This window comes from Cervus elaphus, chromosome X, assembly GCF_910594005.1.
Source record: "Cervus elaphus chromosome X, mCerEla1.1, whole genome shotgun sequence".
NCBI lineage: Eukaryota > Metazoa > Chordata > Mammalia > Artiodactyla > Cervidae > Cervus > Cervus elaphus.
In genome coordinates this window covers 131,459,289-131,473,256 of record NC_057848.1, presented here as the reverse complement: position 1 = coordinate 131,473,256, position 13,968 = coordinate 131,459,289, and the positions used below count along the sequence as shown (strand labels likewise).

The 13,968-nt window shown below is 40.7% G+C and overlaps 1 protein-coding gene across 2 annotated transcripts in view; it reads right to left on the bottom strand.

Moving 5' to 3' along the window:
- EFHC2 (EF-hand domain containing 2) overlaps positions 1–13,968 on the bottom strand; it is a 245,740-nt gene that overhangs the window by 145,417 nt on the left and 86,355 nt on the right. The window contains exons 1-2 of one of the 2 annotated variants that reach the window (XM_043897068.1): positions 3,234–5,564; positions 956–1,079 (exon numbers count right to left, since the gene is read on the bottom strand). The exons of the other annotated variant lie outside the window; for it this stretch is intronic. Of the exons in view, the coding sequence (XP_043753003.1) occupies positions 956–1,079; positions 3,234–3,289 (180 nt within the window). The 5' untranslated portion in view covers positions 3,290–5,564. Of the gene's footprint in view, positions 1–955; positions 1,080–3,233; positions 5,565–13,968 lie in introns of those variants that run through there. 2 annotated transcript variants of the gene reach the window in all.

The window sequence follows — 13,968 nt, the reverse complement described above, 5'->3', positions numbered from 1 at the left end:
AAAGAAATAAAAACAATTTAAAATGTACCAAGGTCAATTTTAAAAAAGGAAAACATTCACTCAAAAATTATCAGATAAGAACAAATTATCTGTGAGGCACTAGTTTTGTTTCTTTCTATTAAATGAGCCTGGTAGGATTATTCATTACCTACGAGATTTTAAATTATTAAAGTTGTTCTGAGGTAATGTGATGCTATGAGGAGCCATTTTAAAATTTCTACACTTTGTCTAACTCCATTTTTGGGCATGCAGCCTGAAGAAACAAACCAAAATATGGAGAAACATATGGCGCAAGAATATTATTTGCAGCATCTTTTTTAATTATAGAAAAAAATTAGAGTGGGGAAATTACAGATCTAACAAGAAGGGAAGGATTTGGTGAATTATGGCACATCTACGTATTCCATGGAATATTCTGAAGGCACTAGTATAATGTTTTTTAAAACGATGTAGCAGCAAGAGAAATGCTTAAGCTACAAAAAAACACTGGGGAAAAAAAAGGACTGAAATGATAATACGCTACAATTATAACTATGTTTTCAAAACCATGTATCTTTAAACTATGTTTTTAAAAACCATAATTACATTTTTTACTTTTAAAAAAAATTGGGGGTTAGAAAAGGAACAAAAAGCCAGCAATGGCTCCAAAGGCTCCAAGGGCAGCCTGGCTGGGACGCAGGATGTGGGAGGAGGGGCAGCTGTTGGGCGGAGGGAACAGACCTGAGAGCAGAAAGGTGGGGCCCAGCTTGGGGAGTGCTTCCGGTGGCCAGGGCTGGTGGGCGGGACGATCTGTGCCCTTCCTCCACCCTTCTCCAGCACTGGGTTCGGGCCCACCCCCCCAGCCCCCCCAGCCCCCCCAGCCCCCCCCCTCCACTCTCCTGCACTCCGTCGGCCAAATGGACTTCTAGGCCACCAGCGCAGCTCAGGGGCATCTCTGTGGGGGTCCCTAAAGCACCTTGTAGTCTTTTGGAGGGCTCTGATATCTCTCGAGGGCCTCATATTCCAAACCAAATGGAACCGCTTTATAGTCAACGGAAGTGGTTTGACGCCCGGAAGTGCTTTGACGCCCGGAAGTAGATCTGTAGGAAAAAAAAAAGTGGTCCGTGATCCATGAGGCTGGCTGTGGGTTCGGACGCCATACCCGGCTTTCGGTGAACCGTGGATGTTTGTGACTTCCAAATACCTTTGAGATCACGAACGCAGTGGAAGAACCTTGACATCTCTAGAACACTGAGAACTGCGACAGGCGAGTGAAAGAAAGGAGAGCAGAGCGGTCCCGAAGCCGCGGAAGCGGCGCAAGGTCAGCGCTAAGGTAGGGTCCCGTAGCAAACGTGGATCCTCTGGCGTCCCAGTGACGTGGCCCCCTACAGCCGGCCAGCTTAGAACTCTGTATTACATCCCGGGGAGTCTAGCGGCCCCGAGGACCTACAAGTCCAAAAGGACGTTCTTGTGGCCTTCAAGCTGAGGTTTCCTGGGGCTCCTCCTACCAGGGGATTCTTCCTCCTACCCCTCCCATTCCTCACGCTCTGGTGTGGGTAGAAAAGTCTCCGAAAGACTACTGATTCGGAGTACCTGAGGTTCTTCTCATCCTTGGAATCGCCTTAGCGCCATCTGCATTGTGTTCTGCTAGCTTTCTAGAAGAAATGGCTTCTCGAAAGGATGCTAAGGTTAATCCCAAAAGCAGTTCCTGTGACTCGGCAAATGCAGAATGTGCAGCCAGAGCTGACGGTCAAAATACTAAGACTAAGGAAGCAAGCGGCAGATGGAGAAAGCAGGGCAGTCAGCAAGACCAAAGCTTATCAATGGTCTACGTGAAGGCGATTCAGGGCGTCCCAGGACCATCAGTGCCAGGAGAGGCTGCCGCTAGTACAAAAGGGAGTGCAGCAGAGCAGCCCAGCCCTGGAGAAAGGCGAGCCAGCTGCATCCCCTTCCCTGGTCCTCACGGAAAAATGTCAGCCTCAGAGGTCGGAGTGGAGAATATAGAGATTAGAGGCTTCTATAACAGAAGAAGGATGATACAGCCTGAGCAGAAGCCACTTGGTGACCCAAAGTCATTCTTTTCTGAAAAAGGCTCTTCTGCCCTGAAATTTCCAGACAGCCATGACCATCCTTCAGAAGTCGCAAAACATCAAGATTGCGGTGTGGTAATCGAGCACCTTTCTTCAGGAAGTGACTGGTCTGATGTGGATGAGCTTCCTGCATTCAAATTGCCTCAGGAAGAGCTAGACTCACTCAGTCTGGCAGAAACTTCAAAGCCTCCATCCTTCATAACTGAGCAGGATACCTACTGGCCTAATTTGTACAGTGGCCCTTGGCATGACTCCGCCAGCTACTGGCCCAGCAGTTCCAAGCCTCCTTGCTATTCTTCCATGGGCCGCAGCAGCAGCAACAGCAGCACATCCCTGGCTGGAAAGAGCAGCCAGAGGTGCTGGAGTGATTATTCCTCCAGTTTGCAAGTGTCCTCCTCAGACTGGTCCAGAGAGTTGAAGGCATCAGAAGGTCAGTCCCTAAGTTCGCGTTCATTTCTTTTCTCTAGAGGTTCAGAAGCCAAGGTGAAGGAGGGGAGATGGCATCTCCAAGAGGAGACCCCACCACATCATCGTGGAGGATATGCATCTTGTTCCCTGCCAAAGAGCCAGTGGGAACAAAGCCTACAGGAGGGTTTCATTGATACCCATTGTCACCTGGAAATGCTGTTTTCCAAGCTGTCTTTCAAAGGGACCTTCAGCAAGTTCAGACAAGTTTATAGCCGCTCCTTCCCTAAGGAATTTCAAGGCTGCATCTCTGATTTCTCTGATCCTCGCACACTAAAGAATGGTCTATGGGAGGAGGTGTTGAAAGAGGATATGATTTGGGGGGCCTTTGGCTGTCACCCCCATTTTGCAAGTTGCTACAGTGATATTCAAGAAAGAAACATTGTGCAAGCCTTACGGCACCCCAAGGCTATAGCATACGGAGAAATTGGCTTGGATTATTCCTATAAGTGTGGCACACCTATCCCAGAGCAGCACAAGATATTTGAGAAGCAGCTACAGCTGGCCGTGTCTCTAAAGAAGCCCATAGTGCTCCACTGCCGAGAAGCTGACAAAGATCTGCTGGGCATCATGAAAAAACTTGTGCCCCCTGACTACAAGATCCATAGGCATTGCTTCATTGGTAGTTACCAAGTCATCGAGCCTTTTCTGAACTACTTCCCCAACATGTTCGTGGGCTTCACAGCAGTCCTGACTTACCCTTCTGCCTGGGAGGCCCGGGATGCTGCGAAAAAGATCCCGCTGGAGAGAATCATCGTGGAAACCGATTCTCCCTACTTCCTCCCTCGGGGGTTTTCTAAAAGGTTTTGCCGGTTTTCCCATCCAGGTCTGGCCCTGCATACGATTGAAGAGATTGCCAAAATCAAAGGTCAGCCAATCTCTCACACCTTGGTTACCATACGAGAGAACACTAGGCGCCTCTACAATATTTAAGCAGAGAGGGCACAGTCAGGAATCTTCTAGAAAAGGGAGACCAGCATCCTGACAACATAAACATAGACTTGGTTTGAACTCTGCCTGTGTCCCAGGTCAAGGAGGTGTTCGGCAAGCCCATTGGAACAGAAGAAACCAGAAGAGGATGTTCTCCTCAAAACCTCTTCATAAGACTTCCGCTTCTGACTGGTAGGGTGGGGTGCAATAGGATGGGAGGAGGGCTAAGGGGAACTATTCTTAATGTTATTAGGGGTTTCCTCCCAGCCCAATTGTGCCAGGAAGAAGAAAGAAGAAAGAGTTCCATAGGGTTCAAGTTTGCTAATCCAAATCCTTGTTCTCTGCAGCCTGTGTTTTTGAGCAATTGGTGACTAGAGTCACCCTCCTGTCTTAAAAAAAAGGTTGGGGGGGGCAGGGAATGTTGAATTTTAGAAATGAGCTAGGTGACTTGTTCTGTTTATTGCCAAAATATATTTGTTATTATAGGAGTTCTATAATCCATATGGGTGGTTGTTAAATTCTTAAATTTGTGACTGTTCAACTTGCAATTTGTTTCTGAAGATAAACTAACAGTATCATTTCATCTAAGAGGAAATCAGTTTAGATAAAAATGAGTTAATAGTCATAATAAGGGTGGGGGGACTATTGGGTAGCTTAGAATGATAGAAGCCAAACTGGTGGAATCTTAAAAGCACTGAGATGGGTTTTGACTCTGAACTGAACTTCCCCACAACACTTGTATAACTGCAAAGCTCTTCAGATAACCAGCATTTAATAGCAATTCTTCATTCAAATTGCTCTGATTCTTTACAAGGGCAAATGTATACCACTTAGAAAAATCATTCTCCAGAAGGGTAGAAACAGAGAAGAGCTTCAGCTGCCCACTTGGCAAACAGCAGTCCTTCTTGAGAAATTAAAATGAACCCACATTTTAGGGAAAACATTTGAATTAGGAAATTTAATTTTGCCAGCCAAAGCACATACTTAAGTCTAGGAGTCCCATTACTGGATGAGAAATTCCATTTTTAAAATGGAAAATCACTTTTGAAAACTAAATCAATGGAAAGAGGCCTAGCATACGCCAGACTTCTCTAGTTGCCTTTGTGCCTGTTTATGAGGATCCAGAAAAATCAGCCGGCTCTTCACCATCTGGTTCTCAGTTCAGAAGTCTCCTCCACAGAGAAGCCTTCCCTGATTACCAATCTGTAAATGTTCACCTCACCTAAGAGGAAAAAAATCCTTGGTTTACTATTTTGATTTCATCCTAGCACTTAGCCCTGTTTGAGATTGTATTGTTAATATAATGTGTTCATTGGTTATCTTCCCCACTAGGTTGTAAGTTTACATGCTTGTGATTTTCCTTCACACTGTACATACACCTGATGTTAGAAAAGTGCCTGGAATAGAGCAGGCACTCAGCAAAGATTTCTTGGAATGTGAATGAATAACTGATTTTATTAACAACTGGCAGTAAATGATAATATCTGAGCAAGGGGGCAGATACTAGTAAGAGCATAGAGAATTAAGCCATCCTAGTCTAGCACTCCTGTTTAATTTACAAGGCAAGGTAAGGTTGAAAGGCCACGTATACTCTGCCAGTAGATGTCATCGATAATAAAAGGAATAAATAAAAAAGATCAAGCCCTACCACGGACTTGACAGTTCATATTTCCTATGAATAATACTGAGTGTGGCATAGATTTCTTCTTTGCTGGGAATCTAGTCATTTGAGAAAAAGAAAGCTGTAGCTGAAGTGCTTCGCTTTCCTTAGAACAAAAGAAGTTGATGCAGTGTTAAAAGTGCGATTTAATTATATTTCGCAAGTCAGAAAACATTAAAAAATTAAGCCAGTGTTTTGAGTTAGGAAGGTTTTTTTTCCATTTAATGTATGCTTTAGATAGACATTGTTCACAGTGTGTCCCTCAACCCACTGGAGCCCTGAGCTTTTGATAAGCAATTTTAGGATAGAAGGTTCCATGGACACACATTTTTGGTAAACAATGAGTTGTACAAAGTTTCTCAGATTTCTTTTTATCTCACATGTTCTGTGATATGCCAACATGAGCCACAAATACCCAAGAAGGTGTTTCTTAAAGTTGTGCTGTGCTTAGTTTAGTTGCCATTTGTGTCTTTGTGACCCCATGGACTGTAGCCCGCCAGGCTCTTCTGACCATGGGGATTCTCCAGGCAAGAATACTGGAATGGGTAGCCTATCCCAAAATGGCAAACCACTGCTGTATTCTTGCCTGGAAAATCCCATGGATAGAGGAGCCTAGTGGGCTACAGTCCATGGGATTGCAAATAGTCAGACACGACTGAGCACGCATGCATGCACAACAGCACAATTCAGTGAGCTCAAGTTCTTTAGAAACACAAGCTTGGGAAACACCGCCTTAGTCACACTCTTGCTGTTGTAATGCCCTTATCACACTTTGTACAAATCTCTACTCATGACATTCTAACATCCTCTTTCATTTACCTTTCTCACAACATAAGATCTGTGGAGAACAACAGTGTCATCAGTCTGACCCGAGCAAAGTGACATTACCAAATGGGCACTTTAAAAACAAGTGTAAATGAATGTTTGCATTTGTAAGCACAAAATCAATAACACAAACAGGATATACACATATTAAAATTAAAGTTCTGTTCCCCAAAAAGAGATCTCCTTTTTACATGGAAAAAATACTTTTCTTAACCTGCTCATCTCCCTCTACATTTTTTATGACAAATGCATAGACTATACTCTGCGGTGTTTCTAACATGTGAGAGCCTTGCCATTATTTCTTTAGGAATGGAAGTGAGCAATAGTCTTTTCTGAGTGTAGTATATCCAGAGTGGCAGAAGTCAAAAATCACAATCTTCCTTTTACTTATTTCATGAAAGCAGTAAAGAACACTTTATCTGTTAATGTTACTAGTTAAAAACTTAAAAAAACAAGAAAAAAAATATGAAAAACAAGAAAAAAAAAAACACAAAAAACCCCACAAAACAAAAACAAACATCATGATCCGGATGTGCAAAATTTGAGCAGTTTGTAAGTCGTTTTCTACTAAAGTCATAGATAGATCATTGAACTGCAGAGATTGATTATTTAGCATTCATGTTTGTATGGCACTTGGTTTGTCTACTGTCCTGTTCTGGAAGTTCAGAGAGCCATGAAGGCAGCCAGGGATCTAGAATTTCAATTTGTCATAAGTGGTCACTGGGCCATCAGTCAGTCCAGAGTCACCACGTCTCTCATGCCCATTAATGGGCTGGGCTCCCTGAACCTTAGCAGTCCTTCCACACTGCACATCAATATTTCACTTCACTTAAATTTTAGAAAGGCAGTTATTTCTACCTTTAAAGCTCCAAAGGAACAAATTGCCCACTTTGTCTTGGGAGATGGGAGGATTCTGCTTCTTCAGCTGGTCTTTATTCGTGTCTGACATCAAAATGAGTACCTGCTTATTGTGGAATTTTTGAGACTACTAAAGAGCACAAACGGGAAAAAAAAGTTCAAAATCCTACTACTAAGAAACAGTTTAACAACTGAAGTAGCTCTAGAGGTTTCCCCTAGCATTTCCATAGTTTTGGCCAATTCCAGCATTGTACTCCTTGAGTCAGCTTTACGAATTAGTATTTACTGTAAAATTCAGTTCACATCATAATTAGCATAAGCAGTGCATTTACTTCCTGTGAATTTGTGATTTAAATGCATCATTTTGTGTATTATGACTTGCTTTCCTGAGCAACAAACTAGAAGTGTGTTAATTCTGTTGTATGTTTTTAAGACTCAACTCTTTGATCTCTTGTTCAAATCTTTTCTGCTTACCGATTTATAAAATGCTGCTTTTAACTTTGTTTTTTCCTTCAGTTCTTGTGTATCTGTTTTTTTTGGTGCTTTTTTCTAATGCCTTAAGTTTAATTTGGGGGGGAAGACAAAGTATTCAATACCACAGATTTGCTTAAATTATAACTCTGCTATATTGATAGGATTTTTTATTTTAATGATGTTTATTTTCCCACTAAAAATTAATACATATGCATTACACAAATATGAAGATAGGAACAGAATGAAGTATAGGATATTTCCACTACCCAAAACCCACTGTTTTATTAATGTCTTTTCTTAACATAATTGTGATTCTATGTCAAACTACATATACTTTTTAAAAATTTGTATTTTCCTTATTTTGTCAAATTATATATATATTTTTTAAATGCATATGTTTTCATGCCCGTACTCACTGAAGATTTATATGCCATAAAATCCCACCACCAATCTATATACAATGTTCATGTGTATGTTTATTAAGCAGAGTTAAGGAATATTTACAGGTCTGAGAGATTTCAATTCTATTCATTGTTTTTAATTTGTAAAGAATTGTCAGTTCGTGTTAATTCCAAAAATTAACATCTATTGGAACAATGCTCTTGAATGGACAAAAATAATGTATTTTTTTCTTTTTATATCCCTATTTTGCATTTGTCATTTTACTGTTTATTGCGCTTTTATCTTACAATAAACATTTAAAATGTTTACATTCTGTTTTCAACTTTATTTATATTTTGTAGTTTACCTATAAGTTTGTTTCCACTGCTTACCACTGACCCTTTTATTTTATGACTTCCCCCAAGGTTGAACTGTTTAATTTGCTTTATGATTGGCTGGAGTTCAAGCAACTTTCTCAGGAAAAGATTGTGGATGGCATGTTTATGAGAAATCATATATCTGAGAAAATCTATCTGCTGCTTTCATTAATAATGCCTTGGCTGAGTCTAGAACTTGTGGGTCACATACATTTTCCTCCAAAAGTTAGAGACACTGCTTTACTGTCTCCTGGCATTTAATTTGCATAGCATTCTGATGTCAACTTCTCTTTCTTAGGAGGGTTAAACTACTTTTTCTCTCAGGATGTTAGGTAATTTCTTTGCTTTGCCCTTGAAATTAATATTTAAAAAATGCCAGACTATATCTGCTTATTGGTCTCTCTTTTATTATTTTCTCTGATACACACTAAGCATTCAGTCTATAGATTTGTGACTTTTTATAGTTGAGAAAGTTGGTTTTGTTTTATTTTCTTGTAGCATGCTTAATTGATTTGATTGCTTTTAATCTAACGTTTAATTCTTTAGGAGCAACTGTCTATATTATAGGAGCTCCACCTTTTGTCCAACCTTTCATTACCTCTCTCATTGCTCTCATATCTGACCTTTTCCTCTGCATTCTGGGAGAATTTCTCAAGTTTGCCTCTTCCATCTCATTTTCTCCAGTTTCTTTTCTTTTTTTCTTTTCTTTTTTTTTTTTTTTACTATATATAGTGCTTTTTAGTTTCCTCACATTTCTTCCTTCTTTAGCGAACTCCCTTTGCCTTTTCACCTACAGGCTCATTCAGTAATATTTTAAATGTATTCTCTTGTTCTCTTTTCTCCTTCTAGCCTTCAGTTTATTTAACCACTTTGTTTCATATACTTCTTTGCACTTAATAGGAAGCACAAAGCAAATTATCAAAAATATTCATTTTCTTACAGAAAACATCTTTTTAAAATAAATATTTCTCTTCCTCTGCCCCTTAAATACTATGTTCTCCTCCATTTATGTTACAGAGCGTTTTCAGAAACCTTCTGTTGGGTTTCTTTGTTCATTCTTGAATAAAGAGCAGTGTATCCAGACTGATGTTTTTCTAAAACTAGAGTGGGCAGGTCTTCTTTCCTTCCTTCACTGCCAATTCCAATGTTCTGATTCCTCCTGTCAATGGGAAGCTGGTTGATAGAAATTCATACACAGCCTGTTAAAAGAAGCAGGGGCCAGGGAGAGTCCCTGCAGGAAAAACTTCAGGTTTTTCCATGCAAACATTTTATAAATTGATCCGACTTCCACTCTGGGAACACAGTGTGTATAGCCAGTCCTTCATGTTCATTGTCTGCCACATAGAGAAATGCTCTAATGCAGGGACTGCTTTTTCCCGCTGTGTGACTATTACTGAGTGGGCCTCCTAGTAACACTCTTAATCCAACAGTAGCTATGAAAGTAAGCCCAGTGCAAGTCCCTACAGATTGTCAGAACCCCTCAACTCCATTCTTGTCACTTCCTTAGAAAGTGAAATTTCACATTGGTTTTGGTATAATTCTTCAATATGACTTCACCTGCACTGTATCCAGTGGAAATTCTTCACCATTTGCAGCATGAAGATGGAACTTCTCTCTGGCCTCCAACACTATTACGGACTCTCCACTGCTCCTCAGCCTTTTGGCTAAGATGAAGCGTGGTTTCTCCATATTTAAAAATTTTGCAATCATTTTATGTGGGATTATGAAGATGGAGATGTTCTTCCAAATATCAATGCCCAAGTTATAACCTCACTCCAAATTCTCATTTTTTTCTCACTTGTTTTTTGGTAAATTTATGTTCCTATGGATACTGTGTTCAAATAGGCATATTTTATTTTAGGAAATTCAAGTCATACAGATCTGAATCTCATTTAGCTGAACATATGAGATGGTCAATAGAGGTAAATAAATGACAAAAATACAAACTAGAGAAAGATAATTTCTAGAAATTGTTATATTATAAAAATGTCATCATAAATCAATTTATGCTCCAATTTTTGTGACAAAAAATAGGGTGGGTTTAAGATGAAATGCACCTACGTGGACAGGATAAGCCTTCATCAAACTTATTTTTACTTGTCTGCTTCTTCTTAAGACCTGATTTTATGGTGCATAAAGGGGGGAGAGGGGGAGAACAAGATGGTGGAGGAGTAGGTAGAGGTGGAGTACATCTCTCTCCTCAGATACATCAGAAATACACCTTCAGACACAGAAGTGCATGCAGAATACAAGCTGAGAGCGGACAAGAGTACCTGACCAGTGGAAAAGAATATATGCAAAACTTAGTAGGATGAAAGAACTGGGGAAAAACAGGAGTGTTAGTATGAAGGGACCTGCCCTTAGCAGATGGGGGAACTGAACCAGGGGTCCAATCCCCAAATTGGGGCAATTGTCTGAGTCAGAGGAGAAACATTTAAGGCTGGGAGTGAAACAGCTGATTTGTGGCAGCCTAAATGGAATGAGAATCAGACAGTCCTTGCACAGCCATACATACCCAGGACAGGAACACAGGTCTGCTGGAAGGGGCAGTGGCTGGGAGCTGGAGTTCAGGGATTGTAGAACAATCCCAGGGCAAGGGCTGCTGTTGACTGTGGAGAGATGGATCGAGGGGATGTGAGGGAGGAGATCATGGTAGGAAATGCCTGTGGAGGAAAGCCAGGCACCCATGGAAGCAAGGCCATACTGCTAAGTCATGCATGGGGGGTAGCTATCACCATAGCCTCTCTCCACCCCCCACTCGCCACCCAACCCCGCCGCAGGCCAGCATCTGCAGCGGAACAATAGAGAGGCTGCCCCATCAAATGCCTGATGCAGTGAATTGCAGAGTAAGACCCCACCCAGGGTGGCCCTTTAAGTGCCTGATGTGCTGATCTACAGAGTAGGACCCCAGCCAGGGGGGCCCCTCTATGTGCCTGAATGAGCAGAGCTACGGAGAAAGACTGGCCAAAGAGGCCTTCTTATCAACAGCTACAAGAGACTGGAAAAAAGACTCATAGGGCCATAACTCCAGAGGCAGTCCGTGTCCCTGCACACTTGGTGCCGCCAGGGTCCCCACAAGCTAAGAAGCTGTACCAACTTAACGCTCAACTCTCACTGGGCCAGAGCTACCACAGGCAAAAAGCCTTGCATCTATGCGTGTAGGGTCACTTCGGTCAGGTCCAACTCTGTATAACCCTGCAGACTGGCCTGCCAGGCTCCTCTGTCAGAGAAGGGGTTCTCCAGACAAGAATACTGGAGCGTATTGGCCAATACTGTTTGCCATACCCTTCCAGAGCACTATATTTCCTGCTGCCCTAGCCGCCAACACCTCCTGAGTACCTGGTTCCACCAGCACCCCTGCAACCCAAGCAGCTGCACCACCTCCAAATATGGCCCTCACAGAGGCAAACCCAAGTCTTCCAGGGCAGCCCCAGGAGCAAACCCCAGTGGACAACCCATATCCAGAGGTGGAAATTGAAACCCAGGGGCAGTGTGGCTGAGGAAGAAGACCCAAAATCTTCCCACCAGCTGTACAAGCTGCAGATTAAATTCACACAATCAACTAAGCAGACTCTGTGTCTATGGAATATATAAAAGGCCATTGAGAGCTCCCACAAAAGAAAACGCACTAGCTCTGATAACTGTGGACATTGGAGGCAAGAACACACAGGAGTAGGACCAGATTAGAATCTTAGCTGCCTCCACAGCAGGTCCAGAGATCAGCAGAGTGTTGGAGGGCATCCTAGAAAGTTAAGATGGACTGTGATTCCCTGCGAAGGAAAGGACTCTGACAGCAGTGACTCAAGAAAAACATTTATTATTTTTATTTTTTGACTTGTTCTGCAGATTCTTTCAAATTTTTTATTCTTTTCTTCCCCCTCTGTTGTAGTTGTAGATTTTATTGGCATGAAGAAATCCAATTAAGTTTTTGAGCTTTTTTTTCTCAGTCACATTTTTTATTGTCATAAACCTCTGCCTCTGTGTTGGGCTTTTGCACTTCTGTGGAGTTTACCTCATTTTTTCTTTTCTCTTTTTTAATTTTAGTTTTTAATGTTTAAACCTATTATTATTTTTCCTATGTTTGCTTTATTTTCCCTATGTTTCCTTTGTTTGCTTTTCCTACTGTTCTTTTCCCCTTGCAGTTAATCCTTAATGTATATAAATCTACATTATCTACCTCTATTTAACTTGCATGTCTGTTTGCTCTTTCTTTTCTTTCTCTCCTTTCCTCTCAACATATTTGTTAGTTTTATTTTCATTATTTATTCCCTATTTGGCACCTTGCTTTAGTTTTGTTTTCCAGTGTGTGATTTAATTAGTTTTGTTCTGGTAGATATAATTTTTGCTTTCCTTTGTTCACTGGGTCAATCTATTGTACTTTATATTTGTTGGACTGCTTTGATTTTGCCTAGGGGTGTATATGTATATGTGTATATTCAGTGACACTTTCTATTACTGTTATCAACCTCTGTCTCTACATTGGGCTTCTGCAGTTCTGTGGAATTTTCTTTTTTTTCCTTTTTTCTTTCTTTTTCCATTTTTTTTCTTTTCCCTTTTTTATAATTTTAATTTTTTTAAACCTATTATATTTTTTCTACATTTATTCCTTTGTTTGCCTTTCCTACTGTTCTTTTCCCCTTAGAGTTAATCTTTAATGTATAAATCTTCATCAACCTCTACTTAACTTTGCATATCTAGTCTTTCTTTCTTTTCCTTCTTTCCTTTCCTCTCAACATATTTATTAGATTTGTTTTCATCGCTTTATTCTCCACTTGGCACCTTGCTTTAGTTTTGTTTTCCAGTTTGTGCTTAAGTCAGTTTTATTCTTAACTGGTAAATATAATTTTTGATTTCCTTCATTCAGTGGGCCAGTCTACTGTACTTTATTTTTATTGGACTGTTTTCACTTTGCTCATGGGTGTATATATATGTGTGTACATTCCATTATTTTAATTATTGTTTGCCTGATTTTGTAACTGCCATTTCTCTGGGACTCATCTTTGGTTTCTCATTTTTGGATATTTGTTTTAATCTCACTTAATGCCATAACAAACTGCTTGTGGAATCTTCATTCCTGACCAGAGATCAAGCCTTGAGCCTTGGGAGTGGGAGCACTGACTCCAAGACCCTAGACTACCAGAGAACTAACACTAGGGAGTATCAAATAGTGAGAACTCACACAAAGGAAACCACTTGAATACAAGACCAGGCATCACCCAACCACCAGTAGCACCCTGTGAAGGACGCCTCATCGAAACAACAAACAAAACAAAAATACAAACCCAATCATCAGCAGACAGGATTACTACCTCACTCAGCCTTGCCCATCAGAGTAAAAACAAACATACAAACAAAAACTCAGCACAAATCTCACCCTATACAAAGCTCACACAAACCACTGGACCAACCTGAAGAGAGCAGAAACTAAAAGAAAGAATTCAACCTTCTTCAAGGAAAGAATTCAACTTTCCTTCAAGCCTGGGAAAAGGAGACCTCAAACAGAATAACTAAACAAATAATGAAAAGGCAGAGAAATATTACACAAATGAAGGAACAAACTAGAAACACAGAAGTCCAAATAAATGAAGAGGAAATAGGCAAATTACCTGAAAAAGAATTCAGAATGATAGTAAAGATGATCAAAAACCTTAAAAACAAAATGTAAGAATTAACAAAGACTTGGAAGAATTAAAGAATAAACACACAGAGACAAACAACACAATTACTGAAAGTAAAAATACTCTAGAAGGAATCAATAGCAGAATATCTGAAGCAGAAGAAAGAATTAGTGAGCTGGAAGATAAAATGGTGGGAATAACTTCTGAAGAGCAGAATAAAGAAAAAAGAATGAAAAGAGCTGAGGACAGTCTCAGAGACCTCTGAGACCATATCAAATGCACAAACATTCGAATTATAGGGGTCCTAGAAG